The sequence below is a fragment of the Venturia canescens genome, chromosome 7 (assembly GCF_019457755.1).
Source record: "Venturia canescens isolate UGA chromosome 7, ASM1945775v1, whole genome shotgun sequence".
NCBI lineage: Eukaryota > Metazoa > Arthropoda > Insecta > Hymenoptera > Ichneumonidae > Venturia > Venturia canescens.
Window position 1 is genome coordinate 10,997,577 of NC_057427.1, and position 23,810 is coordinate 11,021,386.

Sequence of the window (23,810 nt, forward strand, 5' to 3'; positions counted from 1 at the left end):
TTTTTTTTTTAAATAAGCCTCAAATTTCGACGCTCCAGACTTGATGATCGCCTTCGATTATTCTCAAATTCTCTTAAATAATCATTTAAATCATTATTTATATCTCATATCAATATTTACATCACAATTTACATTGTTCTTAATGCCAAAATCAATACATGAAAATTGGTAACAGAAAGTAGTGGAATTCTGTTTTATGTTCTACACGAACTCGAAGCCTTCGAATTTATGGTCTGCGATCTTCTCGTCCGGCAGGAGAATCTGCCCGTAGATGGTAAACGCAGTAATATACGTCGCCGTCTGGCCTCTGTATTCTTCGGACTTGAGAGCGACGATGATGAAGTCGTTGGATCCTGGTAGAAACTTGAAACTTGAGAAGCCTCGTATGGGCACATGATTATCGAGTTTCGTTACCTGACAGAATAAAAAACGGAAGAAATTATTTTTTAAACGAACTGAATTTACTAACTGCTAAAAGTGAACGTCGAAATTATTCGTAAGTTAATTTTTAAATATTAGTGCTGAAGTTTCCTAAAAAAAGAAATTTCCATTTGCATGTAGAAAAAAATAATGCATTTCCATAAATTTTTGTTTTGTTCATTTGAGTTTTACGATTACAGTTTTCCAGCAGAGCCTGCTTATAAAAGTTGAACGCACCTTGACACTAGTGAAATTTTCGTCCGTACTAAGTAACACATTGCAGCTCATAGATTCGTCTGTCGTTTCGTTGTATCGCTCTGTGGAACATCTGCGTGGTAAAAAAAACCAGCTCCGTCGATATTCGCTCCACGCGCCCGATTCGTGGATCATGTATCCTATGGATCGACCATTATGGTTCATTATATGCTGACACGAGTACGAGAAATTCAGGTTTGATAAAATAAACAAAGCATAAGGCCTCAGCTAATGTTTGGAAATATTGACTCTTGATCTTCATATTTATGTTTGCCAGGACAAAAGCTGAATAAGCTTGTAGTTATTCCAGCAATTTAAAACTGTTACAAAGGGAAATTTACTGAATATGGAGGCTTCAAAATTTGGTGATCTTCTTGATAAAGATGAACGATTCCAGTTGAAAAAATTAATTATTAAAAAGATTGATGAGTAATAAAAAATGTCATACCTGGAAATTCGATATTCAACGATTGCCTAAGCCTCTTGTAATTTTTGGTCCAATCGTAGGACCGTTTTTCACCACTAGGCGTTATCACATATATCCACATGGGCTTGTTATGCTCAAATTCACCACCACTGGTTGTCCATTCTTTGCCCATGCTACCAACATAGAGCAATTGATTTTTCACGGTCGCCCATTCGGATTTGAAACCTGAAATAAATGTGTTGAATTCAACAGGAGAAACAAGGTGACAATGGACCCTTAAATTTGCTGTTTTGCTTTAAAATCTTTTGCCCAATTTTAAAATCTGGTGTAGAAAGATCCAAATCATGAAGGTACCCGAGAAAATTCCATTAATCCTGCTGTGTTCAAAATGGGAATGAAATCAATAATATAAGGATAAAAACCTTTAGAATTTTGTCCATTGCCATCCATCAGAATGACCCATGGATTAACACGATCGCCATCAATTTGATGAACAATGCCAGTACGATCGTCAAAGGTGAGTAGAGCTCCATCGAAAGTAACAAGCTCAGAAAGTTCCATACCTCTCCCACCCATGGAGAGGGTAGAACTTAACTTGGTTTCTTCATTGTCCCAGGAGACCGATATCAAATTGTTTCTAGGCATCCAGAATAAGTGTCCGTACTTGAGGATGCTAAACCACGTGTTTTTTTTGGTTGCGTCTTTGGATTCTTTATCAAGATCGCTTATTATTCCAATTTTGTAAGAAATACTTATGGAACTCATTTTGACAGGTGGTGTTAGCGGATAAGTTGAATTGTAAACGCGATTTAAATAATCGTTAAATTCTAAATGGGAAACTGTCCGATGAGAAGAACACACAGATCCATGGATCCAGGGATAACAATAAAATAAGAAAGGTACAGTAACCACCAAGAGAATAACACCGAAAAATTGGTGCTGCAGCCTCAAGCTGCTATTCCCTACTCTATACACATGTGGAGTATGCAATGCTTGCCTCCAATCCCTCAACATCTTCATCCTTGAACTATTTGTAAACACAATCTACTACCTAACCTATGATCCAGCTGTCGTTATCTCACTGATTTTTCCATCGCTTTTCTCTCATCTGTCACTAACAGGTGCCACGTTAACCACGAAACTCATTTCAGCGTTTCACCCAACGCTTTTATCTCTAACGACGAGGACACGTGTTTCGCGTTTTTTTTTTCGGTTCTTCATTCGCCGCCGTCCCCGCTTTTCCTTCGGAATGCGACGTGTTAGTGACATTTGGGATCTCATATCTCATTTCCCTCTCCCGCTTGCGCCTAACTTCCTTTTCTTCTCCCACTCTTCCCGCGATCCTTTCCCTCCCTTACTATCATTATTATAACCGGCAACCGGCACTGTTCATTCTTCTTGAACGGAACGAATTTTACGAACGCTGATTTATTTGGAAGGATAAATTACATATAATATTCACGCAATCATTTTATTTAATAAAAATTCTCAGCATTCAGAACTTCGTAGAAAATGCAGTCATTTTTGAGATCTTTTTAACACATGCAACTTTGTGCAATAATAAAGTTGTCAAATTGCTTGTCGATGTTTTGTGATTTCTCAGTTGTAATAGTGGGGCGCTAATTTTTTTTTATTTCCTGCATAATTAATTTGCCCTCAGCAAACAGTATGAAACGATTGTCTGTACTTATTTATTATCAGCAGGAGTGGAAAGTTAGAGGAAATTCAACTCTCGATTTCCTGTCGACGTAAACAAATTCTTATCCACATTATTTTCGAGCGCGACCTTATTTCGTATTCTTCACTAACAAACTTAGATGCTAAAGAAACAAAAGTATGTTTAAAATTTTAGGATCTTTGTTTGACGTTTGCCAATGAATGTTTACAATTTGAAACCGACCCCTCCAACTGTAGCTATCCTGCCGACTTCCAGTGCCCCGAGCGTCGATGTTTGACTCTTTAACATGAATTCAAATTCGATGTTTGAGAACAATCATTATTCTAGTTTAAAATACTTTGCTAATTAAAAAAAAAATTTCAACATTCTTAGAACTTTGTTTGCTCTAAAAAAAAGTCTAATTTGACAGATATGTTTATTTAATTGCATCAATACCTTGGCTACTTTGTTTTTCGTATTCATGTAACCGACTATCATTGAATTTGTAGTATGGGTCCATAATACGTCACCGAACCGCTCGTGGGGAGAGTAGCGTACGATAATTGCTCCACCAAGTTTTTGTTTGACTCCACCCAAAAAATCTGATTCTGTATAACGAAATGAGTGTTTGAAATAATGATCAATGATAAAAAACGTTTGAATTGGAACAATATTTAAGAAAATTAGTTTATTTATAGAAACTTGCCGATGAATTTCTTTTTCATGGTTTGATGGATGGTTGTCGTTGGGCAACTACTATTCACAACAGCTTCAGCGAGTGTTCTCGCTAACGTCGTTCGGATGAGATGTTCTCCGCATCCAGAAGTACTTGAAGCAACAGAACAATTACCATTCCGGGCCCAAGCACCACATCCCCAAACACCAGCCTGAAAGCAATCAATAGTTTTGTTCAATAAATTTAGCAGTGTTTTGTGGTCTTTGAATCTTTTTTAAAACTATCGACATAAGTACATTGTCACAACATATTATGAAATGTTGACTCGCGACTTGGGAACAAAAGAAAACAAAAATTTATTGCACAAAAAACATATTCGATTTATCTTGATTTCTCACCTACAATATTCGTAACTAATTTATCCTGAAGATCAATTTATTCAAATTCATTTCGCATTCGCTCTATTATTTGACAGTACTCTCCTTCCGCGAATTCTTGACAAAATAAAAAAAAAATTCGCTCCAATTTTGAATAAACTCCAAAATTTTTATATAAATTAAGTTATCATTGCTAAACGTACCTGTCCAACTCTTCCTGGATACTTCAAAATAATTCCTCCGCTTGAACAGGCCGCAGCGACGTTTCCATAACGGTCAACACAGACAGCACCAACTGTATCCATTCTTTTTTTCACCAGCTATAAAAAACAACAAAGGATTTAACGACGAATGAAACAGAACTCCGAAAATTTTGTATCTCGTTTCCAATGTGTTAAGTTTCAAGTATGTTAGATTTCTGCTTATATCGCAACGAGTTGGCACACCGTCACGGCTCCAATTACAACTTTTCTTCCAATCTCAAAATGATAGTTGATAACGTTTGATTGCAAAATCTACTGCATGGAGATGGAGTCAAATTATATTTTCATTGGAAGCACTATTTTTTTTCATTTTTTTTGTATTCAAACCCAATTTTTATTCCAATCATCAAAGCTGTTTCATATCTACCTCATGAATTCCTTTATGCTGTACGTCCAGCTTTCGTTTATAGTGTGCATATACTTTTCGGGCTTTGTCTGGAAATGTCATATGTTAAATTTTGTTCGTCACGTTGTTTTCATTTGTAGTTGAGTTCTTGGATGGCCGGTGAATTACCTGATATTAGCTCATCCACTGGCACAGTCTGAATTCCCATTTCATTGGCCCACACGTGCGCGCCCGAACCAACCAAGAAACTGAAATGAAAAAATAGAAAAATTTATTAACTGAAGTTAGTTACGATTTCTTCTTGCCACTACTAGAATCTGATGATTAGTTGCATGATTTCTTCGTTAAAGTTATTGGATGTGCAAAATACAGAATGGTCTACAGATGAATCGAAACAATTGTGGATTTTCAAATCTTATCCTCGTGTATGGCTCTAGGTCTTCAATTTAATTATATTTTGTCCTCATTACAATATTAGTTTGCGATTGATATAAATAATCATAATTGATTTGGGCATTGTGAATGAAATTCGTGATTCCAGTGAAGCGCTGTTAAAAGTTCATTCATTTACATATATTCAAACAAGAAATATTTATTTATTATCTGTGAATTATTATCCTACCTTTTGAGATAAGTTTGGCCATGGCCAATTGAAACTTCTATTTTCCACTCAAAAATCAACTGTCTTTGCAGTCAGAAAAATCTCCAATTGCCCACAGTATCCGAAAGTGAATTCTGGTTCCTATTCAAAGTTAGCATTCAGTTTATATATTTAAAAATGCTTTTCAAATGAATGATTATTTGTTTCCTTTTCTTTTATAAAAATTGGTGAATAAATTCCACCCTCAATCGTGTTTTCTACGATTTGCAATGTTTTGGGGTTACTGAGGTTCCAAGTGATACAATAGACATTCAGAAAGTTGGAAATCAAATAATAAGATCTGTAACCATTCTGTAAGAAAAAAACAGGGATTCTTATTCAAGTGTCAATGAATCTGCGATACGCACCTAGGTGGGATTCTACCGTGTGTCCTTTTCCGAAGCTGCTGTTGGCACAAATATTTTGCTAACACAATTGGATTCTTGATGCCGCTGACAGCACCCAATGCTCCAAAGAGACAATTTGAACCATCCATAACACTTGCATCACATTCGACGTCACCGTTTAGCGTTAAATTGGAACCAAATCCTGCATTGGTGAGTGGAGAATTTTCCAAAACAGCTGTTGCCTCAACAACAGCATCTACCGAAGTTCCACCAATTTTTTCCAAATGCCCCAATCCCTATGAGGAAAAAATGTTAAGGTTCTATTTTCTGCTGTATTAAAAACTTACTTCGAATTCTATATTCTTTTTGATTTAAGACCTTTTATCATTGTTATTGAATAAATTATGAAAATTTTGCTATTCAAATTCTTTTGGTTTCTTAAAAAATACTGTACATACCTCTTTACATGCTTCTCTACACAACTTCCTATACATAGGCTTTAAGGAATCCGCATGCTGACCTGCACCTGTTAGAAAGTTGTAGATGAATGAATGTTGATTCTCCTCCATAATGCAGGTAAACATTTTTACAGTATAATAAAATAGATACTAATTAGATGTGAGCATGTTGAGTGAATACAAACAGTGGAAAAACAGTTGAAATATTTATGTCTATTCAAAAGGCTTCCATTAGTTAAGCTGTAACAGCTGATGAAAATAAATGCATGTGATGTTCTGAATATGGACAGGAAGTAAAACGGTTGTGGAAATGTAAAAAAAGCTTTTTTTTTCTTATTCAGAGCTATCCTAAACTTTTTGAATAAACTGCTGTGTATTCGAAGAACTATTATAGAATGGAGTAAATAAAGTCAGTACCTTAGGAATAAACAAAATATTTTTGTTTACCTAAATATAATTCAAATAATTTAAGACTTCCATATAATTGGTCAATTTCTTTAATCATATCGTAATTTAATTAAAAAGGAATTTATGAAATTGTCTCTCGACGCGGTTTTCAAAGATGTAAAAGTGTCAAGAAAAATATTGTTAACATGATATAATGAAGTAAAAACTCGAAATTCTCACCAACATGAACCACGATAAATCCCTGATTCACTTCAGTCATAATTCGTAAATTATAATCACTCGTGGAGTATAATATTTTTCTTATTATTCGTAGACATGTGTGTTTACAAACGTATCTTGAAAATGTTCACCGCAGCGGCGCCGACCAGACCACCACCATGTGCCCAAGTGATTCAAGCAAGGAAATAAAACTACATAAGATGAGGAGCAAGACGTAGAAAGAAGAATCACACCTTCATTTCCTCGAATCTCGAATTTGTATCACTCACACCACCAAAACCTGTTGACAGCGCTATCCGCAACGTGTTCCAAAAAGCCACCAAAACGTAAACAAGAAAGTGCCGTGCTATCATCATTATGATTTATGATCTTCGTGGACTTAACCAACTGATTTTGAAATTCTGACTTTTGTTCAATGTTGATCTTTGTTGAACCTTTGTCGGTGATTGTTGGATTAAAATCGATGATTGTCGGAAATTATAATTAATTAGGAAAATCAAAAACAAAAGCCCATGTGAAGAGCCAATTATTTTCCAATTTATTTGTCTTCGAAGGGCAATCGTTTGTCAGAGTCACCAAATTCTATAGATAACATTTCTTTCAATTGAGTAAAACCATTAGTATAATTTTGGAATTTATTATTATTATTTATGAAAAGATTCAATTGTAAAAAAAATATTGATTAGCATCATGAGTTTTCGTTCTTTTACTGTTTGTTTTCATATTTTTTGTTTATTATCTTATTTTACTGTTTATTATCATATTTTTATTTAGCTTAACAAAATAATGTAATAAAATTTTATTCCAATTTAGTTATATATAAACTCGCCAGTTCACTATATTTCGCACTGAGGGATATATGAAGAAGATAGTTGGAGCTCCCTCAACGAAAAAAAATCGGTAATATTTAACAATCACAAACTCATTTCGAACACGTTAGACGTTACGATAAAAAATCCTTCGACAATAATCGTGTTCTTACGTGAAATAAATTTATCTTACTTTCCTAATTCCGGACTTTTTTCACTTGAAGAATAGAATTTGTTTGGGTATTCGGTAAAGAATTTCTGTTTTAAACGATATTTATTCAATAACTTTTCGATCAATAATTTATTCTTGTGTGCAACCGTAATACATAATTTAACGAAGATGGCTGACGTTTATTTCAATTTTGTTCACTTTTTCGAACTTGTGATCTGAAAAATTTAAAGAAATTTCATTGACACCATAATCGCTTCCTTCTCTTCGACGAGAAGCACACAAAAATCATTTTTTTCTGCCCTTCCCTCGGTGTTCTAAAATTCATGGCATTCATGCATCTTCGACTTTGCATTTGAACATATACCGAAATCATCGGCATTTTTACTTGAAATGATTGTAAATATATTTGCCACCAGCGCGACTAAGAAACGGCATGGTCGCAACAAGACTTTCTAGTGACAGGCGCATAGGATCAGAACCAGCAGGGGCATTGTTTTTTGAACAACGGACTAGTGCAGTGCCTTCAGAAAGACATGTTTTGTCACTTTGCTCAATCGAGCTAGCCGCAAAATGGCCATGATCGATTTCCATGTGGAGAAATTTCGTCACGACACAATCCAACATCGTATCATTTAGAGCTGTTGCTTTTCCACTATCTTGACATTCTCGGACGATGCTGTTCATCCATCCCCACTCTTCCCAATCATCTCTGTAGTCTACTCGCGCAGAATCGAGTTGCCACTCCAGTAGTATACGATATCTGTTGAAATATTATTTTACTTTGTGATTAAAGTTTTACAAACACACTAATATTTTAAAATAAGCACTCATCATCGCGCGATTCACTGTGTATTCGAATCGTTTTAAATATAAATCATTTCGCAAACGCGAGTTCAGTCTCCTAACCTCAAATTTTCGAAAATAAAATTTTTCAACGTCTACACCACGAACAAACAAAGCTTCGTCAGCAGAGCCCACGTAAAATCGTCAACGTCAAAGATCTTTTTAATTTTCAGCTGTTTTTCTCACACTCGAATTAGCGAAGTTTTTTGAAATGATTGTTCGAATATTAAATCGACTGCGAAATGAAATGTGCATTGATCGAAATTAAATTCGATCTTCTTCCTCACCCCCAAACCCACGGATTGTGTCCGATTTTGGCTTTCTTCAAATTTGGGAATGCGGCGAACATGTTGTAGTCGATCGTTTGCAGTTGATTATAATCAAAATAAAAATTTTCCAAGTTCGGAAGCATTTGATAGAAGGCGATGTCAATGCCTACGATCTTGTTAAACGAAATATCCAAATGCCGAAGGTTAGTGAGATCCCGGAAACTATCGGCAGAGATCCAAGTCAAATTGTTGTCCCAAAGAACCAGCTTTTTCAACATCACGAGACCAGCCAAGCCGAATTGATCGATCATGGTAATTCCGCATTTTCGAAGAACTAGACTCTCGAGAGTGGAACTGAACCTTATGAAGCTGTAACTGTAACAAAAAAATTTGAGTTTCATAGCTATTTATGGTTTAATTTATTAAACCATTAAATTCCAGAGAGTTTGCACGCTGAAGCAATGGTCCCAAGTTTTCTGAATTAATATTATTGTTAAGAAAAAAAATGGTGACCATTTGAAGAAAAAAATCACAATTTTTATGGATTTCTTATTCTTCCCTATAAAATGCAATTTGAATAAAGTCGCTGGGATAAAAGCTCTTTCCGTTTTGGCTGTCAATGCTCATTCTAGGAGTGCCATTTTCAATACACTATTGTACAAAAATATACCATTGAAGAAATAAAAAAAAAAATGTTTCCAGTACTTCTGAGTATGTAAAAAATGTGTACAAGATTTTCTGTAAATTCATCCAACCACTTTTTATTTATAAAGTAAACAAAAAACACCTGAAATTCCATTTACACTGTTTATAGCCATTAATAACAGTATAAAGAAAACTGTTTTAAAAAAGTGTAAGAGTGAGTCAGGTAAAGCGGAAAACCCTGCCAAAAAAGTAGAAATTTTTTTTTCTATGAAAAGCTGCAAAGTTTGGTCATTTCATTCAAGACATCTGTTCAAATATTCAATAAAAAATTTGATTTTTTATTGAATATTAAATTTTAAAGAGATGTCCTGAGTAAAATGATAAAATACAGAAGCTTTCCATTGAAAAAAGGTGTTTCCACGCTTTCGAGTTCCACTTTCTTCTTCTTCTCTCAACTCATTTGCTCGGTTGTTCTGCTCCACCCGACTCTCTTCCACAACTGGTATGCGACCTACCGTAAAATTGAAGGTATTTTGGATTCCACAACAGTAATTTCAGTTGTATTAACAGGAGCTTTTTCCAGGTGTTCGCCAAGCGATACAAGCTCGATGCAGTTGTATGTACTTGAGTCGCTTCGACTTAATTTTCCCACCGCACACTGTCCATGTTGAGTAGCAGCAGCAGTTATCCAATGGACAAAGCCGAAGACAAGTAACCATCCGCAAAATCCGACCATCGTTGGGCACACGAAGTTTGACTTTTTAATTGCCCTTCTTTTACGAACGACTAACCGAAGCACAATGAGCAAAGCGATAGCCCAGAATCCCAAACATAACGGAAGTTCGGTAATGGCATCGTTATCGCGTTATCACGTAATTCAGGGTGGACAACATCCTCCTACGATTTCCTGTTTCGTAGTATGTGGGCATACGATAGCTGGCATTCACATCGAATCATGTTCGAGAATTTTTTAATTCTGCTATTCCATCATTTGAACGTACTGTGAATAAGCGAAGTGAGAAAAAATTTGAGAACGAATCCTCTTAATTGGACGAATGATGTTTCAATTTTTTTTTTGCCTAGTAAATGTTCGGGCTCATCGAACTAAAGCACCGTTGAATCCACTATTTTCCAGTTTAACTATCAACGTATTTCTCTTGATGAATATTTTCTCAGGTATAGAAAATCGAATATTGAATTAATTTTGGATCTTGGAAAATGAACTTTTGCAGCGACCGAAGAGGGCAAAGAACGAGGAAAATCAGGCACGATTCTCGAAACCACATTCGAAGGATTACTAGGAGTCGACGAATAAATCGTTCTACGGTTTTGAAGATTCAATAAATCGACCTTTATTACAAACAGCTAAGCATTCACAAAAATAACACGAATTCGTCGTACCTACACAGTGATTGTGAGAACATCTGGAAGCTCAAATAAATGTATGCAACTGCGGGTGATTCGAGTTTCCAACCTAGTGCTGACGGTCCACTCGAATCTGTTAATTGTAAAATCTCTCATAACACAGAACGTAAGTTTTTATTTATACTGTAATGGAAGTGAGCTCTGGAAAAATGGCAAATATTTCATCGAACACCATCATTATCATCGCTGCAGAAATCCGTTATTTCCAGTGAAACGAGCACTCAAAATTGCCATACCGCTCGGTCAATTGCAACTTTATGGCATAAACGCGGTTACTAGTAAAATTCTGCATTCAAATATTTACGCCAACTCCCACAGGCCTAAGGATAGGATTCTTCTTCTTCTTCTCTTTGGACGGACCTCAATGGAGCTGATTACCCCCCGGCCTCTGCGTTCCCGTGCCGACCAACGAGCGTAACGACAGGAGTGACTTCGCTTAATTCATCTTTCCCCGGGGACGTAGGAGACATTTCGGTAGGACTTTTGCTCCACGTGGATAGGAGTCGAGGTCGAAGTTTCACCGGCTTCTGTATCACCGTCGCAGTGTTGCCAACTCCTACGGACCGTCCCCCCCCAAAATCCATCTGAAATCCCCCTAAAAACCCCTATTTTTGAAGAAGCGCTATATTCCTTCGTAACATTGAATATTGCTTAAAATTATACTTTTAAATAAAAATAAACATTTTTATAATGAATTTTATTATAATAATCTAAAAAATATTCCTGTAATGAAAATTTAATGAAAATATCGGAAAATAAAAACATTGAACAAAAAACATTTAGTGAGAATTAAATTATCATTTAATTTACACCATGTAATTTTTACAATGGAATAAATACAAATAGTGAAAAATGTTATTTATAATAACAAATTAATAAGAGAACAATTGACATTTTATTGTAAGAATTTTTTTCCCGCGTCTTCATATTTCGCCAATGTAGTTATCGAATATTTCGTCGACAACATCGACTGAATCACATTGTTTCTGAGTATTGTTTGCATTTTTGAAATCGTACATACTAACGTTGAACATTTCGAGCATACGGGCAGAAGGAACAAATTTGACGCAAGATCCGGATTGTCTTTGTAAAGTGAACCGTACCATCATAATACTTTGCAGTACTTCAAGAGACAGCTTATTTCGTAATTTATTTTTAATTACGTTGTATGTCGAAAAAGCGCGTTCGACACTTGCATTTGAAATCGGAAGTGTAAGTAGAGCCATTGAAAATTTGGCAATGTTTTCAAATCGCTTTTGACCAGCAGAATCATAATCTACAAAAACGGCTGAATAAAATTCAACGGAATTGACTGTATTTGGCCACGATTTATTTTGCAATTGATTCCATTCTGACTCTGTCTCATTCTTATTGCCGTATAAGTGAGTGCGTTGGAATTTTGCAATAATACCTGTTAAACTGGGTTTCATTCGCGATAATGCGATTTTAGGATGAAGATCGGCCATCGTCTTTAGGATAGATAAGTTGTCCGGCAATCTTTTTTGAACCTCTTGAGCCAAAGTACAGAGAAATTTTTTGCACCTTTCTTTAACATCCAATAATTCTGTTGGTTCAATATCTTGAGCAATGACGTGAAACTCGTAGCCAAAATACATTGCTGAAGTATGCATTAAACAAGATTGAAAATCGAAATTGATCAATTCACTGTCAGTTAATTTCTGCAAGCTCGATGGTACAACGAGCTTTTGCAGTAAGTTTTTGAACATCAAAAAAAGATCCTCAAGTAATTTCGTAGGTTCTACGTAATCACTTTGAAAAAGCAAATTTAATTGCGTTACACTTTTCAGTTCGTATTTTAAAAAAATAAGAAAAGCTTTGTAGGGTAACCTTATCATGATGTTGTATAACTGAGCAGCCATGTGACAATTGTCTTCTGATTTTGCAATTGAAAATAAGAATTGCAATTCTTCCCACTGATTTAAGATGGTATCGATAGCCTCGGATCGAGCAAGCCAACGAGTTCCGCTAAGACCCTGAATTTTATTCGGTTTTCCACTACCATTAATTGTTTCGTACAAAAGCTTATATTTTTCTAACCGTTTGGGGCTGTAAGAAAACCAATTATGCGTTTCTCGAACCAAAAATTCTAATGGACGAGGCAACATTTCCGATGCTTTTTCAGCGCATAAATGAAGTGAGTGACAAACACATGGCATAACGATTAGGTCATCTATTTCACGCTTAAACAAAGCTGTAACTGAGTTGTGTTTTCCAACCATCACACTCGCTCCATCAACGCCAATGCCGACCATATTTTCAACTTTTAAACCATCTTGTTCTAATTGAAGTTTAATGGCACTATGCACACTTTTTGCATCGGCATCGATTAATTTGATTAACCGATAAAACGTTGTAACCACTTCTCGTTTCTCGAAAGAGAAAAATCGCAACATGATACACAACACCTTCTGCGTTGAAAGATCAGTACTCTCGTCGATTATGAGTGAGTATGGACCGTCGCCAATTTCTTGGATAAGTTCTTGGAGCATACAAGGCCCGAGGACGTTCTTGATCAACATCGAACATTTAGTGCGATGGAGTTTCAAATTCGAAATTATATGTGACGAAGGGTCCAGCTGCGGCAGAATGTCGATCATGTGATTCACAGTCTGCAGTGAACTATGTTCTGCAATAAATGCAGCAATTTTCAATTCGGCGATCTTCGTTGCTTCTGTCAGAACTGGCTCAAATGTTGAAGTCAACGGTTCGAATGTCTTTGCTGATTTGTCCAAGGATACAGCTTTTTTATGTTTTTCTGTCTTTGCGTGGTTCATCAAATCCTTTTTGTGAGCTTTCAACGATATTCGACAATATTTGCAGACCGCAGAACATGTATCAGTTGGATCAGGCCCTAGCCAACCTATAATGTAAACCACAAGACATTTAATAATAATAATAAATTATGATATTTATCAATATCAATTGCGAAAGTCCATATAAACATTAACAAATGTTTAAAATAGTTAGTCGGACCATCACAAATAAAGAAGAATTAAAACAGTGCATACTTGAAGAAATATTAAAACATTAGGTGAAAACACATTGGAGGAAACATTAAAAGTATTAGAGGAATCGAAGGAGTACGAGTGTCTATATACTGATGAAAAATTGTAGGAAACTAAGCAAGACGAGGAGGTGAAAATGGAATCAAATTGAGGTTAACTACCTGGAATGAAAAGGAAAAAAGAAACCAGTGAAACTACCACCAAATGAAGCTCTTAATCAAACACATTCTACGAACCGAACCAGAACACACTGGTTCACATAACTTAAATTACCTTTTTCAGGAAAAAACTTTGAAAACCTCGGTTGATCTGCAAGCTTTGAAGAAATCCCTGTGTAGTAAACATTCATCTCATAGATTAAACTAACCGAATTGGAACAATCATTATTTTGAGTTGATTATGTTTAATAATCTTGTAAACGTAAAAACTGAATCTATTTTCATTCGATCCTCGTTTTTCACTTTCAACTTCCACGTATCTTTATATGTATCTTTACATACAACCGTTTTGTCGTTCGGACAGAGCGTAATAATTAAACATAATATTTAATAGAAAAAATTGAGAATGAATATATATTTTATTCGAATTTAGAAAATGCATGTTAACTAACCTTGAAGCGCTGAATCGGTCTCCCAACACTTTACATATTTTTGCAGATATTTTTTGTTTTTTTCTTTTGGCATGCTGTAATGAATTTGAATATAAGTTTGAATTATTAATACCTTTTTTATTTTTTCGCTGATACTTCAAAAAACGAAAATGACTTACTTTGCAATCCGAGAAGGTACGCGAGCGAGCAGAATCAAGAGACTCGGGCCGTGTTCCGATATTGACTGTGACTGTGAGTACTGCGAGTATTTGCTTTGGTATTCGCTCCGTGCGCGTAAACATACTACTTTGAAAGTGAGCGTGTGTCGTGTATACGTATTCCTCCAAAAACGCCGGAGTCCCCTTTATGGTGGCGCTGGCAGTATGCATGAACACACTAATACTATTAGTGTAGTAGTATTAGATTTTTGGCTCCGCCCACGCGCACAGAGCGAATAGAGATGGTGCAGATTCGATAGAGGGCAGGTCGAAAGTACTCGTGGCGCCTCTAATGTCATAATTTATAAGTTTTTGGGGTAGCACTTTCAATACTTTGATTGAAATATAATCATAATAATTGAATATATATATATATAATAATAATACAATAATGATAAAAGATCCCCAAAAATTTTCACTTTTCACCACTAGTGGCGCGGTAGTCTACTTGTACCATCCCTATAGGGCTTACAGTACTCACAGTATCGGAACACGGTCTCGGTCTCGGTAGAATATTTCGTCTTTAACACGCACCGAACACTTGAAAACTCGAAATGAGAGTAGCCCTTAAAAAATTCCCTAGAAAAAAGTTGCCCCTAAAAAAACCCCCAAAAAAAAATTGCCCCTAAAAAAACCCCTAGGCATCTGCGTTGCCCCTAAATTTAGGGGGAAAACCCCTAAGTTGGCAACACTGCACCGTCGTCCAGGGCGTCTGTTGTTTCCTCAGACTCGCTGCTTGTACTTTTATTTTCTTTGCTCTCGATGAACTCGGGTTCGTGGACTGTACTACTGGGAGTTCGTACCCCCTCGAGAGTCACCGACATGCTCGACTCCGATGTCGGGGTTCCGATCAACGAGGCAGTGGAAATTGGACTTTCGTCTATTTCGGTAAGCAGCGTACTCAAAGCTTCGGTACTCGTAGCCGTTGCTGATACCGAAGTGAGATTTTTCTCCAACTGCTGTGTTAGATTGGGAACTTCGGTTGTGTCAGTCGAATTCGTAAGCACCACTCCGGACGAAGGATCCGTGGTAGTGACTGTTGCAGACTCTGAAGTACCCAAGTCTTCCGTGGTCGCGGTCGTTGTCGTCTCCGATGCAGAAGTTTCACTCAATTTGAAAGGTGACACTGAACTTGTGTCTGCTCCAGTGATATTCATCGGCGTCGTTACATCCAGAATTTCCGCGGTCTTAACCGTTTTCGATACCGATGAAGGAGTTCCGGTCTCGAGCAGTTCTGACGTTGCATTACTTTCCGATGACTCCAAAGCCGACGTGGAACTCTTGGCCACTTCCGTAACACCCTTCGGCTCCGTCATGTCCAGAGCTCCCGTAGAAGTTGTCTCCGATTCGTGAGACGACCCAGGAGCTTCTGTTGCATCGGTCAAGTTCGTAGGCATCATCGCAGTCTCCTTTGACTGCGTTTCCGAAGTTTCCGTTACGCTGGTCGAATGTACCGAAGCCTCTACAGTCGTGTCGGCGCTCACGTGCGGATCCGTAAGAAAGCTTTCTTCCAGGGTGCTTGAAGTTTCACCAGGGCTCGATGGAGCTTCACTCGCATCGAACCCGGTCCCCCTTCCCGAGCTCGGGGCTCGCTCGGTCGTCGTGACTGAGGTCTTAGATTTCCCAGTTGTCCGACGAGTGGAAGTTTTCTTGAAGCTCGTGACGTGGAAGACTTCCGATAGAGTACGATTTTTGTAATGAGACGTCGTAACACCAAGAGAAGTTTTGGAACGCCGAGACGTTTGTTCAGGAATCTTCGAGCTCATCGATTTTACCGTCGTCTGTTTTTTCTTTTTCGACGTCAATTTTACTGAGGTCTTAGATTTCCCAGTTGTCCGACGAGTGGAAGTTTTCTTAAGGCTCGTGACGTGGAAGACTTCCGATAGAGTACGATTTTTGTAATGAGACGTCGTAACACCAAGAGAAGTTTTAGAACGCCGAGACGTTTGTTCAGGAATCTTCGAGCTCATCGATTTTACCGTCGTCTGTTTTTTCTTTTTCGACGTCAATTTTACTGAGGTCTTAGATTTCCCAGTTGTCCGACGAGTGGAAGTTTTCTTAAGGCTCGTGACGTGGAAGACTTCCGATAGAGTACGATTTTTGTAATGAGACGTCGTAACACCAAGAGAAGTTTTAGAACGCCGAGACGTTTGTTCAGGAATCTTCGAGCTCATCGATTTTACCGTCGTCTGTTTTTTCTTTTTCGACGTCAATTTTACTGAGGTCTTAGATTTCCCAGTTGTCCGACGAGTGGAAGTTTTCTTAAGGCTCGTGACGTGGAAGACTTCCGATAAAGTACGATTTTTGTAATGAGACGTCGTAACACCAAGAGAAGTTTTAGAACGTCGAGACGTTTGTTCATGAATCTTCGAGCTCATCGATTTTACCGTCGTCTGTTTTTTCTTTTTCGACGTCAATTTTACTGAGGTCTTGGATTTCCCAGTTGTCCGACGAGTGGAAGTTTTCTTGAGGCTCGTAGCGTGGAAGACTTCCGGTAGAGTATGAATTTCGCAATAAGGCGTCGTAGCACCAAGAGAAGTTGTAGAGCTCCGAGACGTTTGTTCAGGAATCTTCGAGCTGATCGATTTAACCGTCGTCTGTTTTTTCTTTTTCGACGTCAATTTTACTGAGGTCTTAGATTTCCCAGTTGTCCTCGAAGTTGGCCTCGTAGCTCGTGATTGATGCATTTGACTTTTCGTTGTTAGCGAAACCGTTGTTAATCCCTCCGATCGGGTTGTCGTCCCTTGAAAAATAGTTGAATGCAACCGAGTTGTCCTTACTTCTTGCTCTATTGTCCCCAAACTTTTGACAGAATCACCAGAAGTCTGACTTACTCTAGTTGTGTTTTTGGTATACGGTTCACTGCCCATGGGGATAGGACGGGGAGTCATAATGTCGATTTCGCATTCGGGTTCCATAACTTCGGTAATCTTGGTCGAAGCGGTGGGAATTTTCGATTTACTGATGTCAGTTTTACTGGGAGTTGTTGTTTTCGTTGTGGAAGAAATTTTGGTGTTCCTCGTGGACGGTGTTGTTGACGGAACGCTCGATTTTGTAACACCTGTCTTGGGCTTCGTTGACGGCGAGTATGTCGAAGTCCACAATCTTGTGATCGTTGGTTTCAGGGCTGTTGTGGTTGATGATAAATTTATTAAAACGCTTCTCACTGTAGTTTCTTTATCGTATGCGCTTGCTGGGTCTGTTAAAATTCAATAAAATACTGCATGGAGTAAACGCGAGTTTGATGCGAGCTGCTCAAATCATAGATACCTCGAGGATTGTGGAGATAACTGCGCTTCCGAGGCTCGTTGATTGGGGAATATTAAATGACTCGATGAGACGAGCGACGCACGTCATTTTCTTTGAGTTTTACTTCCCTAATCTCCAAAATCGAAGAGGTATCTATCTAATAGAATTGCCGGTATACCATGATCTGGAATTTCTTCTTCAGTTGCATATTCGGGTGGTCCTGACGGCGTGACATCCTGACCGAGATAGATACAAGCCCACGTTACGACGGTCATCATTAGGAAAAATAGAAACAAGTAAATACACCATTTAATAATATTTCGAGCTTTTGATTGACGAGCCTGCATTTCAACAGAACATGACGATTTTATTTGATTCTTATGTCAAATAAGATTCTACGATAATATTATTCGGAGCTTATGTCAAATAGGAGTGACAGCTAACGAGTGGGATACTCGCAATGTCTACACGGATCATCTGTAGTAGCTTACTTGCTCTCTCAAGTGTTTCGAATGTTTTTTATTAAATTTTTTTTCGAGAGTCCACGAATATTGATTATTAGCTTGGAAATCGATGGTGAAAGAGAAAATCATTGATGGTTGCATCAAACAGTTTTTTTTCGATTTAGGAGCACGGATCAATCGGTATATCGCAAGCGTGAGTGCGAGAAAGATAGCTGCAAGTTTTGAAAGTGACATTTTTCCACACCGTTTGGCCGATCGAAATAATACAAATGTCCAGCTCATTTTTACCATCGAGCCCTGCATGGGCTGATAGCACCTTTTTTTAATCGGTCAAAGTGTGTCAAAAAGAATTTGGATTTCGAAAATTCGAAGTGAGGTTAGGTGACTGATCCATACTCATCAGCTTTTAATTTTAGAATTTTCATGAATTTTGGGCACTGGCCTTAGTGCAAACGATGCGGGAGAAATTAAACGCTAAAAAAAGCAAAAAATTTTAAGGTCGAGACGATTAACAATGAATTAAAAATGTATATAAAATCGTCATTCCGGCGGGTTAGAACGTTGGGTCGATCTGCAACATCGGCCGAGCAATGTGAAATGAACTGTCACGCGCGCGAGAGTTCTCGCACTTCGAGAAGCGCCACGCCTGAGGGCCTGAGGAATTGTTAGGAAAAGTTATGGAGCAACAGCAAACTGCTACACGTCTATGCTTGTCCATATCGTTTTGGTTATAATCTTCTTTGGTTATAATGTCAAGAGAAATATGTCAACAAAAGTTAGCGAGTTAACCGGAAAACATGAACGAATTGAACAACAAGAAACGTAACTAATTGGAAGCATCAACCTAGGGTTACAAATAGAGTGAAAAATTTTAACATTTTATTAATTACCCGGGTAAGTAGGCTTTAATAAAAAAAAAATTCATAATGATCCGCTAAACTCGCAAACTCATCGTTGATTCGCTGCAAACAGTCATGAATTAAAAGTTCTCAAGTTTTATCTGATGAATGTTGATTTGCTCAAATCCCCTTAACTGCCAAAATTTGTAATGTTACCATAAATCTACTGTCGAAATAACAAAGCAAACTGGCAATAGGTATTGTCAGTCTTACATAAATTCGACGTTTTGTTGCACACGAACCTTTGAAATTGTTCAAATTATTTTTGAACTACAAGTTTGTGAATGTAATTCTGGATAAAAATTGAAAAATCAACATTCTTCTTGGCATAACAATATTACAGGACTTAGGCATCATATTGGAATATGTAACTTAATGTGAAATCATTTTTGTGCACAGTTGTCGAAGTAAAAACACAATGTCTTTGACACCTAAGGACCTTGTCAAACTTTTGGAGATTCTTGACGAAGGCAAGCTTGATGTTCAATTGGAAAATCTTTCGAGTCAACTTCACCAAACATTCAGTCCTGAAAATCGGTTCAAAGTTGGAGTGACATTGTTGCTCCTGTTGCAAAATGTGGATCTTCTGTTGAATCATAATCAACGAATAATAGCATTATATTTGCTATTCGATCTTTACAAAGGAAGAACTATTGGACTCACGCCATTCGTTAGTATCTTTGTTCAAATTTTTAGAACAGAAAGTCCAATGGAATACAAAGGGTTGCCGTCGAACGTGGATGGGGATGATTTAATGTTATCTAGAAGTGAGAAAAACTTTTTGGCCAAACTTCTTGTGAGCGATGAAAAAGATTTATTGAAACGTACACCGAGACAGATAATGGACGAAGTTTATATTTCGCCTGTAAACAATGTTGCACTTTCCTCTTTACAACTTGATTTAGTAGAACATAATTCTGAGCTTATGTCAATTAGCAAATGCGGTTATCCAATAATTCTACCCGACACGGACTCTACGAGCAGCAAAGAGACCAATGGTAATGTTAGTCAAAGTATCATTGAGGACTTGTGCATCGGTAATCCGCCTGTCTGTTACGAAAGTTATCGGCCGGAATTTCTCAGACTAGCCCCACCCCTGTACGTTTTTGAGCCTGAAAACACATGGATGAATGTTGAAAGCCCAATGTTATTTTTACCGGAGTACGACACAAGCATGTGTGTATCAAATTGTGCAGGTGCAGAAGCTCGTCGACTTATGGGTAAAGCATTCAAAAGTGTTTTGACGCTGCAACAACAACAACATTTGGTAACCGAGCTAGATAAGGAACCAAAGCTCGTTTATCACATTGGTCTCACACCTGCCAAGTTGCCAGATCTTGTTGAAAATAATCCTTTGATCGCTATTGAGGTTCTTCTCAAGCTCATGCAATCTAGTCAAATCACAGAATACTTTAGTGTTTTGGTGAACATGGAAATGTCTCTCCATTCGATGGAAGTAGTCAACCGTCTCACCACCACTGTTGATTTGCCAACTGAATTCGTACATTTATATATAAGTAATTGTATATCAACTTGTGAAACAATCAAGGATCGTTACATGCAAAACCGGCTTGTACGTCTGGTCTGCGTTTTCCTACAATCTCTCATTAGAAATAAAATAATCAATGTTCAAGAATTGTTTATTGAAGTTCAAGCATTTTGCATTGAATTTAGTCGCATAAGAGAGGCCGCTGCGCTATTCAGGCTTCTCAAGCAACTGGAATCCGGAGATGTTGGTAGCTTGAATACGCCTTCTCTCAAAAAAAACGTGGACATATGTTGAAAAATTGGTGGCTCTGTAAAATCATTTTTGCAAGTACGATGTAAAAAATTGTATAAGAATAAATTCAAATAAAATATTGCATATGCGCGAGTTTTTTCTCTTTAACAATTTATGAAATTCATTTTTCATTTTTTATTTTCTTCAGTCCATAATTATTCATTTTCCAAAGATCAGGTGTTTAAATTTTGTTGACTCAAATGAAGACAGTCTATCTTCGAATTTTTACTTGACTTCTCACCTGCTTCATTGGAATTTTAATGTTTTCTCATTCATTCTATACTGTCAAAAATTGCCCGATACCATCAATCTAATAACATTCTAGCAATATTACAGTTTTTAGACAGACCATATAAGGGGATAAGGAATAATCGACTATCAATTCAATCATTCGTTGGTATTATATTGAAATGAAGTATACACACGCAGAACCATTTATTATTACAAAAAATATCGAATTGCTAACGAATCTGCATAAAGCTCGAGCATAACAAAATACGTGAATGTAACAGCCTCATCATGAGACATGACAATATGTATTACTTCGTTGAAATAACTTGTATAAGTTTATTGATTTTTAATGGTAAAAGATTAACTAAATCTTTGCACACGACTAATTCGTGTTTCATGGACTCTGAGAGTTCTGTGCTGGATTCGCAGTAATCAACAAAAAATTTGTACGCTTCGAAACTTTTTCTCACGTTTTCCAGTTGTACAGTCTTGTCAGGAGTAATCATCTTATTGTATAATGTACCAAGATGAAAATACGCGTATAAAGCAGGGCGAACCATGTCGTCTGAGAATTTTTGTACAGGAGGTGAATTTTCTGATTCTTTCAACGAATCTAAAAATTTTTTATAATACTCAATAGCGGATTGAGCCAAACTGTTAATTTTGCTCAAAGCATGAGGGTTCGGTCGATCGTCGACCGCCTGTAATTTGTCTAATTTAATTGTCAGTATGGCAGAATATGTTTCAGCAAGTTCTATCCAAATTTGTCGACATTCAGAATGATAATATCGTGGATTCAGTTGGTCAACCACTGGCACCAAAAGATTAATACGTCGCTTGTGCATTTTTGCTTGTCTTTCTTCATCGTCCTCAAAAAACGTCAAAGCTTTGAAAGCTTGAGATTTGTCCTGAATGATTTGTACATAGTCAGAAGCGTGAGTTTCAAAAGTGTAATATTTCTGTGCTTCATCCAGCCATGTTTGAACATCAAGAAAAACGCTCCTAGCATCGTTGAAATCCAACAGATACTTGTCTGTGACTCGATTCGTTATTACTTCTATATCTTCCATTAAAGAGTCAAACGTCATTTTGTCAGAAAGAAAACTTTCTTTTTCATTAGGATTCAATTCACTGGACTCATCATTGACACCTTTCTCGCCATCACAATTTTCTGATAATTCGATAAGCCTTTCACGCGATGTGTTCATCAGAACAATGCCATATTTTGCCCAGCAGCGAGCAACGTCAGAGCTCCTATGCCTGTAGCGTTCCCACATTGCTTCTACAACATCCTCTTTTTCTTCCTTACACAATTCACTGAGTTTAGCCTCGTATTTCGTTAGAATATGAGTTGCAGCTGCCAAGTGATGTCGAGCTTGATAAAACTGTTGTTTTTCCATAAAGAACTGAGCAAGCGTTGCTGCATTCAAGGCCCAATCAATGGGATCAAGATCTGTTTGATTGAGTTGGCGCTGTAGTGTCATGTGACAGTATTGAGCAGATTTGTAATGTTCCTTTGTGACCCCATAAATTTGGGCCAAATAATAAAGAGTTAGCGTGTAAAGTTTGTCCAGAACTTCATTAGGATCTGGTTCTTTGTCATTGATCAGGTTGAATAGAACAGCCATAGCAACAGGACTGCCATTATTCGAGTCGATATATTCTTTATAAATTCTTTCTGCTTTTTTCAAAAATTCTTCCGCCTCACTAGATTTACTCCATTGGAAAGAAATCAATCCCAATTGATTGAGTGCACTTATCGAAGCAAGAATCCCGCGAGGAGTTACTTCTTTTCCTAAGAGCGTGTTGATACAGCGCATCAAATACTCTTCACCGGTTGTCAACTCGTCATTCTCGACGCAAATTATTCCGATGTCTAGCCAAATGACAGCTAGCATTTCGATCAAAGCCTCGTCTCCCTCCTCCGTCGTATTTAATGCATCCTCTAATTGTATTTGCATCCCTTTCAATACATCGACAGCTTCGTTTTTTTGAGATAACGGAATTTCACCACTCGGAAGCTTTGCCTCCGCCGGTGAGCTCAACAAATCACGCACCTTTTGATATTTTTCACGAAGGTTATTCATTAAATCTTGGCGACTTGTACAGGGCTCCATTTTCAGAACTCCGATTTTCGTACGAATCGTTAGTATATAATTCCGCGGTCTGAATGAGCGAATTTTTCTGATAAGTTCTACGTACGAAACATTCAGAAAATAAACAAATACAATGACGGTTGTCCTGGTGTGAAGTTTCGGCCTAACATAACACTAATGCTGGGAGACGAAAAAAACAGAAAGATACAACACGTGCGAGCAAAGAACAGAGACGTATCCTTTTTTCATCATCCCTGTCCTCCCTGTCCCACCGCCTACCCAATCGCAATGAAAATCAATTCTTTCTACTTTTGATTGACAAATGATAAACTTTCGTTTTCAATTATTGTGTCGTTTGGAAATCGTTTGAAAAACATTTATAATATATCTGGTCAATAATTTCGAAAATATTAGTCAATTGATGTATTCACCATATATCGTACGCATAAACTGAAATTTTCGTTGCGATCGACTAGAAATCAGCTGGAAATATAACAAATTACCCAGTCTTCAAAAACGTTATTCCACTGCAATAATATGATCAATCATTAACTCATTTAAACAATAGCTCATAAAAGAACGAATTCAAAATGAAAAAAAAA

General features: G+C 37.3%; 7 protein-coding genes and 3 long non-coding RNA genes across 13 annotated transcripts; 4 read left to right on the plus strand and 6 right to left on the minus strand.

The window, feature by feature from the left end:
- Positions 1-78: 78 nt before the first annotated feature.
- On the minus strand, positions 79-2,374 carry LOC122413586 (apyrase). Its single transcript, XM_043424029.1, has 4 exons — positions 1,525-2,374; positions 1,124-1,327; positions 658-815; positions 79-414 (listed from the first exon to the last, which is right to left on the minus strand). Exons 1-4 carry the CDS (start codon positions 2,120-2,122, stop codon positions 202-204), a joined length of 1,173 nt encoding a protein of 390 aa, XP_043279964.1. The 5' UTR covers positions 2,123-2,374; the 3' UTR covers positions 79-201.
- Positions 358-1,542, plus strand: LOC122413590 (uncharacterized). Its single transcript, XR_006261583.1, has 3 exons — positions 358-496; positions 621-1,364; positions 1,434-1,542. It is a non-coding gene; the product is annotated as an uncharacterized lncRNA (long non-coding RNA).
- Positions 1,863-3,808, plus strand: LOC122413591 (uncharacterized). Its single transcript, XR_006261584.1, has 2 exons — positions 1,863-2,001; positions 3,529-3,808. It is a non-coding gene; the product is annotated as an uncharacterized lncRNA (long non-coding RNA).
- LOC122413587 (threonine aspartase 1-like) lies at positions 2,555-6,688 on the minus strand. The gene is made up of 9 exons (XM_043424031.1): positions 6,494-6,688; positions 5,867-5,934; positions 5,430-5,704; positions 4,590-4,669; positions 4,443-4,510; positions 4,016-4,132; positions 3,466-3,646; positions 3,216-3,367; positions 2,555-3,059 (listed from the first exon to the last, which is right to left on the minus strand). The coding sequence occupies exons 1-9, from the start codon at positions 6,531-6,533 to the stop codon at positions 2,985-2,987; spliced, it is 1,056 nt and encodes a 351-aa protein (XP_043279966.1). The 5' UTR covers positions 6,534-6,688; the 3' UTR covers positions 2,555-2,984.
- An 887-nt stretch (positions 6,689-7,575) lies between these two features.
- Positions 7,576-9,967, minus strand: LOC122413588 (uncharacterized). Its single transcript, XM_043424032.1, has 3 exons — positions 9,747-9,967; positions 8,605-8,961; positions 7,576-8,234 (listed from the first exon to the last, which is right to left on the minus strand). Exons 1-3 carry the CDS (start codon positions 9,965-9,967, stop codon positions 7,856-7,858), a joined length of 957 nt encoding a protein of 318 aa, XP_043279967.1. The 3' UTR covers positions 7,576-7,855.
- LOC122413589 (uncharacterized) lies at positions 8,763-10,595 on the plus strand. Its single transcript, XR_006261582.1, has 2 exons — positions 8,763-8,898; positions 9,815-10,595. It is a non-coding gene; the product is annotated as an uncharacterized lncRNA (long non-coding RNA).
- On the minus strand, positions 10,559-18,789 carry LOC122413581 (mucin-5AC-like). Of its 2 annotated transcripts, none has more exons than XM_043424022.1 (3): positions 17,917-18,789; positions 15,192-17,688; positions 10,559-11,197 (listed from the first exon to the last, which is right to left on the minus strand). In XM_043424022.1, the coding sequence occupies exons 1-3, from the start codon at positions 18,083-18,085 to the stop codon at positions 11,098-11,100; spliced, it is 2,766 nt and encodes a 921-aa protein (XP_043279957.1). In that variant the 5' UTR covers positions 18,086-18,789; the 3' UTR covers positions 10,559-11,097. The 2 variants fall into 2 exon arrangements, with proteins under 2 accessions (XP_043279957.1, XP_043279958.1); XM_043424023.1 differs by lacking the exon at positions 17,917-18,789 and having other exon boundaries at positions 15,192-17,232; positions 17,324-17,430.
- On the minus strand, positions 11,533-14,664 carry LOC122413582 (uncharacterized). 2 transcript variants are annotated; one of them, XM_043424025.1, is made up of 4 exons: positions 14,451-14,664; positions 14,293-14,366; positions 13,956-13,998; positions 11,533-13,537 (listed from the first exon to the last, which is right to left on the minus strand). In XM_043424025.1, the coding sequence occupies exon 4, from the start codon at positions 13,449-13,451 to the stop codon at positions 11,580-11,582; it is 1,872 nt and encodes a 623-aa protein (XP_043279960.1). In that variant the 5' UTR covers positions 13,452-13,537; positions 13,956-13,998; positions 14,293-14,366; positions 14,451-14,664; the 3' UTR covers positions 11,533-11,579. The 2 variants fall into 2 exon arrangements, with proteins under 2 accessions (XP_043279960.1, XP_043279959.1); XM_043424024.1 differs by having other exon boundaries at positions 13,956-14,012; positions 14,451-14,663.
- On the plus strand, positions 15,190-20,960 carry Not11 (CCR4-NOT transcription complex subunit 11). 2 transcript variants are annotated; one of them, XM_043424028.1, is made up of 3 exons: positions 15,190-15,377; positions 17,941-18,034; positions 19,501-20,960. In XM_043424028.1, exon 3 carries the CDS (start codon positions 19,520-19,522, stop codon positions 20,882-20,884), a length of 1,365 nt encoding a protein of 454 aa, XP_043279963.1. In that variant the 5' UTR covers positions 15,190-15,377; positions 17,941-18,034; positions 19,501-19,519; the 3' UTR covers positions 20,885-20,960. The 2 variants fall into 2 exon arrangements, with proteins under 2 accessions (XP_043279963.1, XP_043279962.1); XM_043424027.1 differs by lacking the exons at positions 15,190-15,377; positions 17,941-18,034 and adding an exon at positions 18,744-19,096 and having other exon boundaries at positions 19,501-20,959.
- A 303-nt stretch (positions 20,961-21,263) lies between these two features.
- On the minus strand, positions 21,264-23,625 carry LOC122413584 (KIF-binding protein-like). Its single transcript, XM_043424026.1, has one exon. It carries the CDS (start codon positions 23,227-23,229, stop codon positions 21,421-21,423), a length of 1,809 nt encoding a protein of 602 aa, XP_043279961.1. The 5' UTR covers positions 23,230-23,625; the 3' UTR covers positions 21,264-21,420.
- Positions 23,626-23,810: the final 185 nt, after the last annotated feature.

Coding starts and splice junctions, on each gene's coding strand:
- LOC122413584 (XM_043424026.1), bottom strand. CDS start 23,229: ATGGAGCCCTGTACAAGTCGCCAAGATTTAATGAATAACCTTCGTGAA.
- LOC122413582 (XM_043424024.1), bottom strand. CDS start 14,365: ATGCCAAAAGAAAAAAACAAAAAATATCTGCAAAAATATGTAAAGTGT. Junction 14,013..14,292: donor GACCGATTCAGCGCTTCAAG/GTTAGTTAACAT, acceptor TTTACTACACAG/GGATTTCTTCAAAGCTTGCA. Junction 13,538..13,955: donor AAAGTTTTTTCCTGAAAAAG/GTAATTTAAGTT, acceptor TTTACATTATAG/GTTGGCTAGGGCCTGATCCA.
- LOC122413586 (XM_043424029.1), bottom strand. CDS start 2,122: ATGAAGATGTTGAGGGATTGGAGGCAAGCATTGCATACTCCACATGTG. Junction 1,328..1,524: donor CAATGGACAAAATTCTAAAG/GTTTTTATCCTT, acceptor CATTTATTTCAG/GTTTCAAATCCGAATGGGCG. Junction 816..1,123: donor GTTGAATATCGAATTTCCAG/GTATGACATTTT, acceptor GTCGATCCATAG/GATACATGATCCACGAATCG.
- Not11 (XM_043424028.1), top strand. CDS start 19,520: ATGTCTTTGACACCTAAGGACCTTGTCAAACTTTTGGAGATTCTTGAC.
- LOC122413581 (XM_043424022.1), bottom strand. CDS start 18,085: ATGCAGGCTCGTCAATCAAAAGCTCGAAATATTATTAAATGGTGTATT. Junction 17,689..17,916: donor AGAAGAAATTCCAGATCATG/GTATACCGGCAA, acceptor GAATTTTAACAG/ACCCAGCAAGCGCATACGAT. Junction 11,198..15,191: donor GAAACAACAGACGCCCTGGA/CGACGGTGCAGT, acceptor TTGGCAACACTG/CGACGGTGATACAGAAGCCG.
- LOC122413587 (XM_043424031.1), bottom strand. CDS start 6,533: ATGACTGAAGTGAATCAGGGATTTATCGTGGTTCATGTTG. Junction 5,935..6,493: donor ATTTATCGTGGTTCATGTTG/GTGAGAATTTCG, acceptor ACTTTCTAACAG/GTGCAGGTCAGCATGCGGAT. Junction 4,670..5,429: donor CACGGTAGAATCCCACCTAG/GTGCGTATCGCA, acceptor TTTTCATTTCAG/TTTCTTGGTTGGTTCGGGCG.
- LOC122413588 (XM_043424032.1), bottom strand. CDS start 9,967: ATGGTCGGATTTTGCGGATGGTTACTTGTCTTCGGCTTTGTCCATTGG. Junction 8,962..9,746: donor AAAATACCTTCAATTTTACG/GTAGGTCGCATA, acceptor TTTTTGTTACAG/TTACAGCTTCATAAGGTTCA. Junction 8,235..8,604: donor CACAATCCGTGGGTTTGGGG/GTGAGGAAGAAG, acceptor ATATTTCAACAG/ATATCGTATACTACTGGAGT.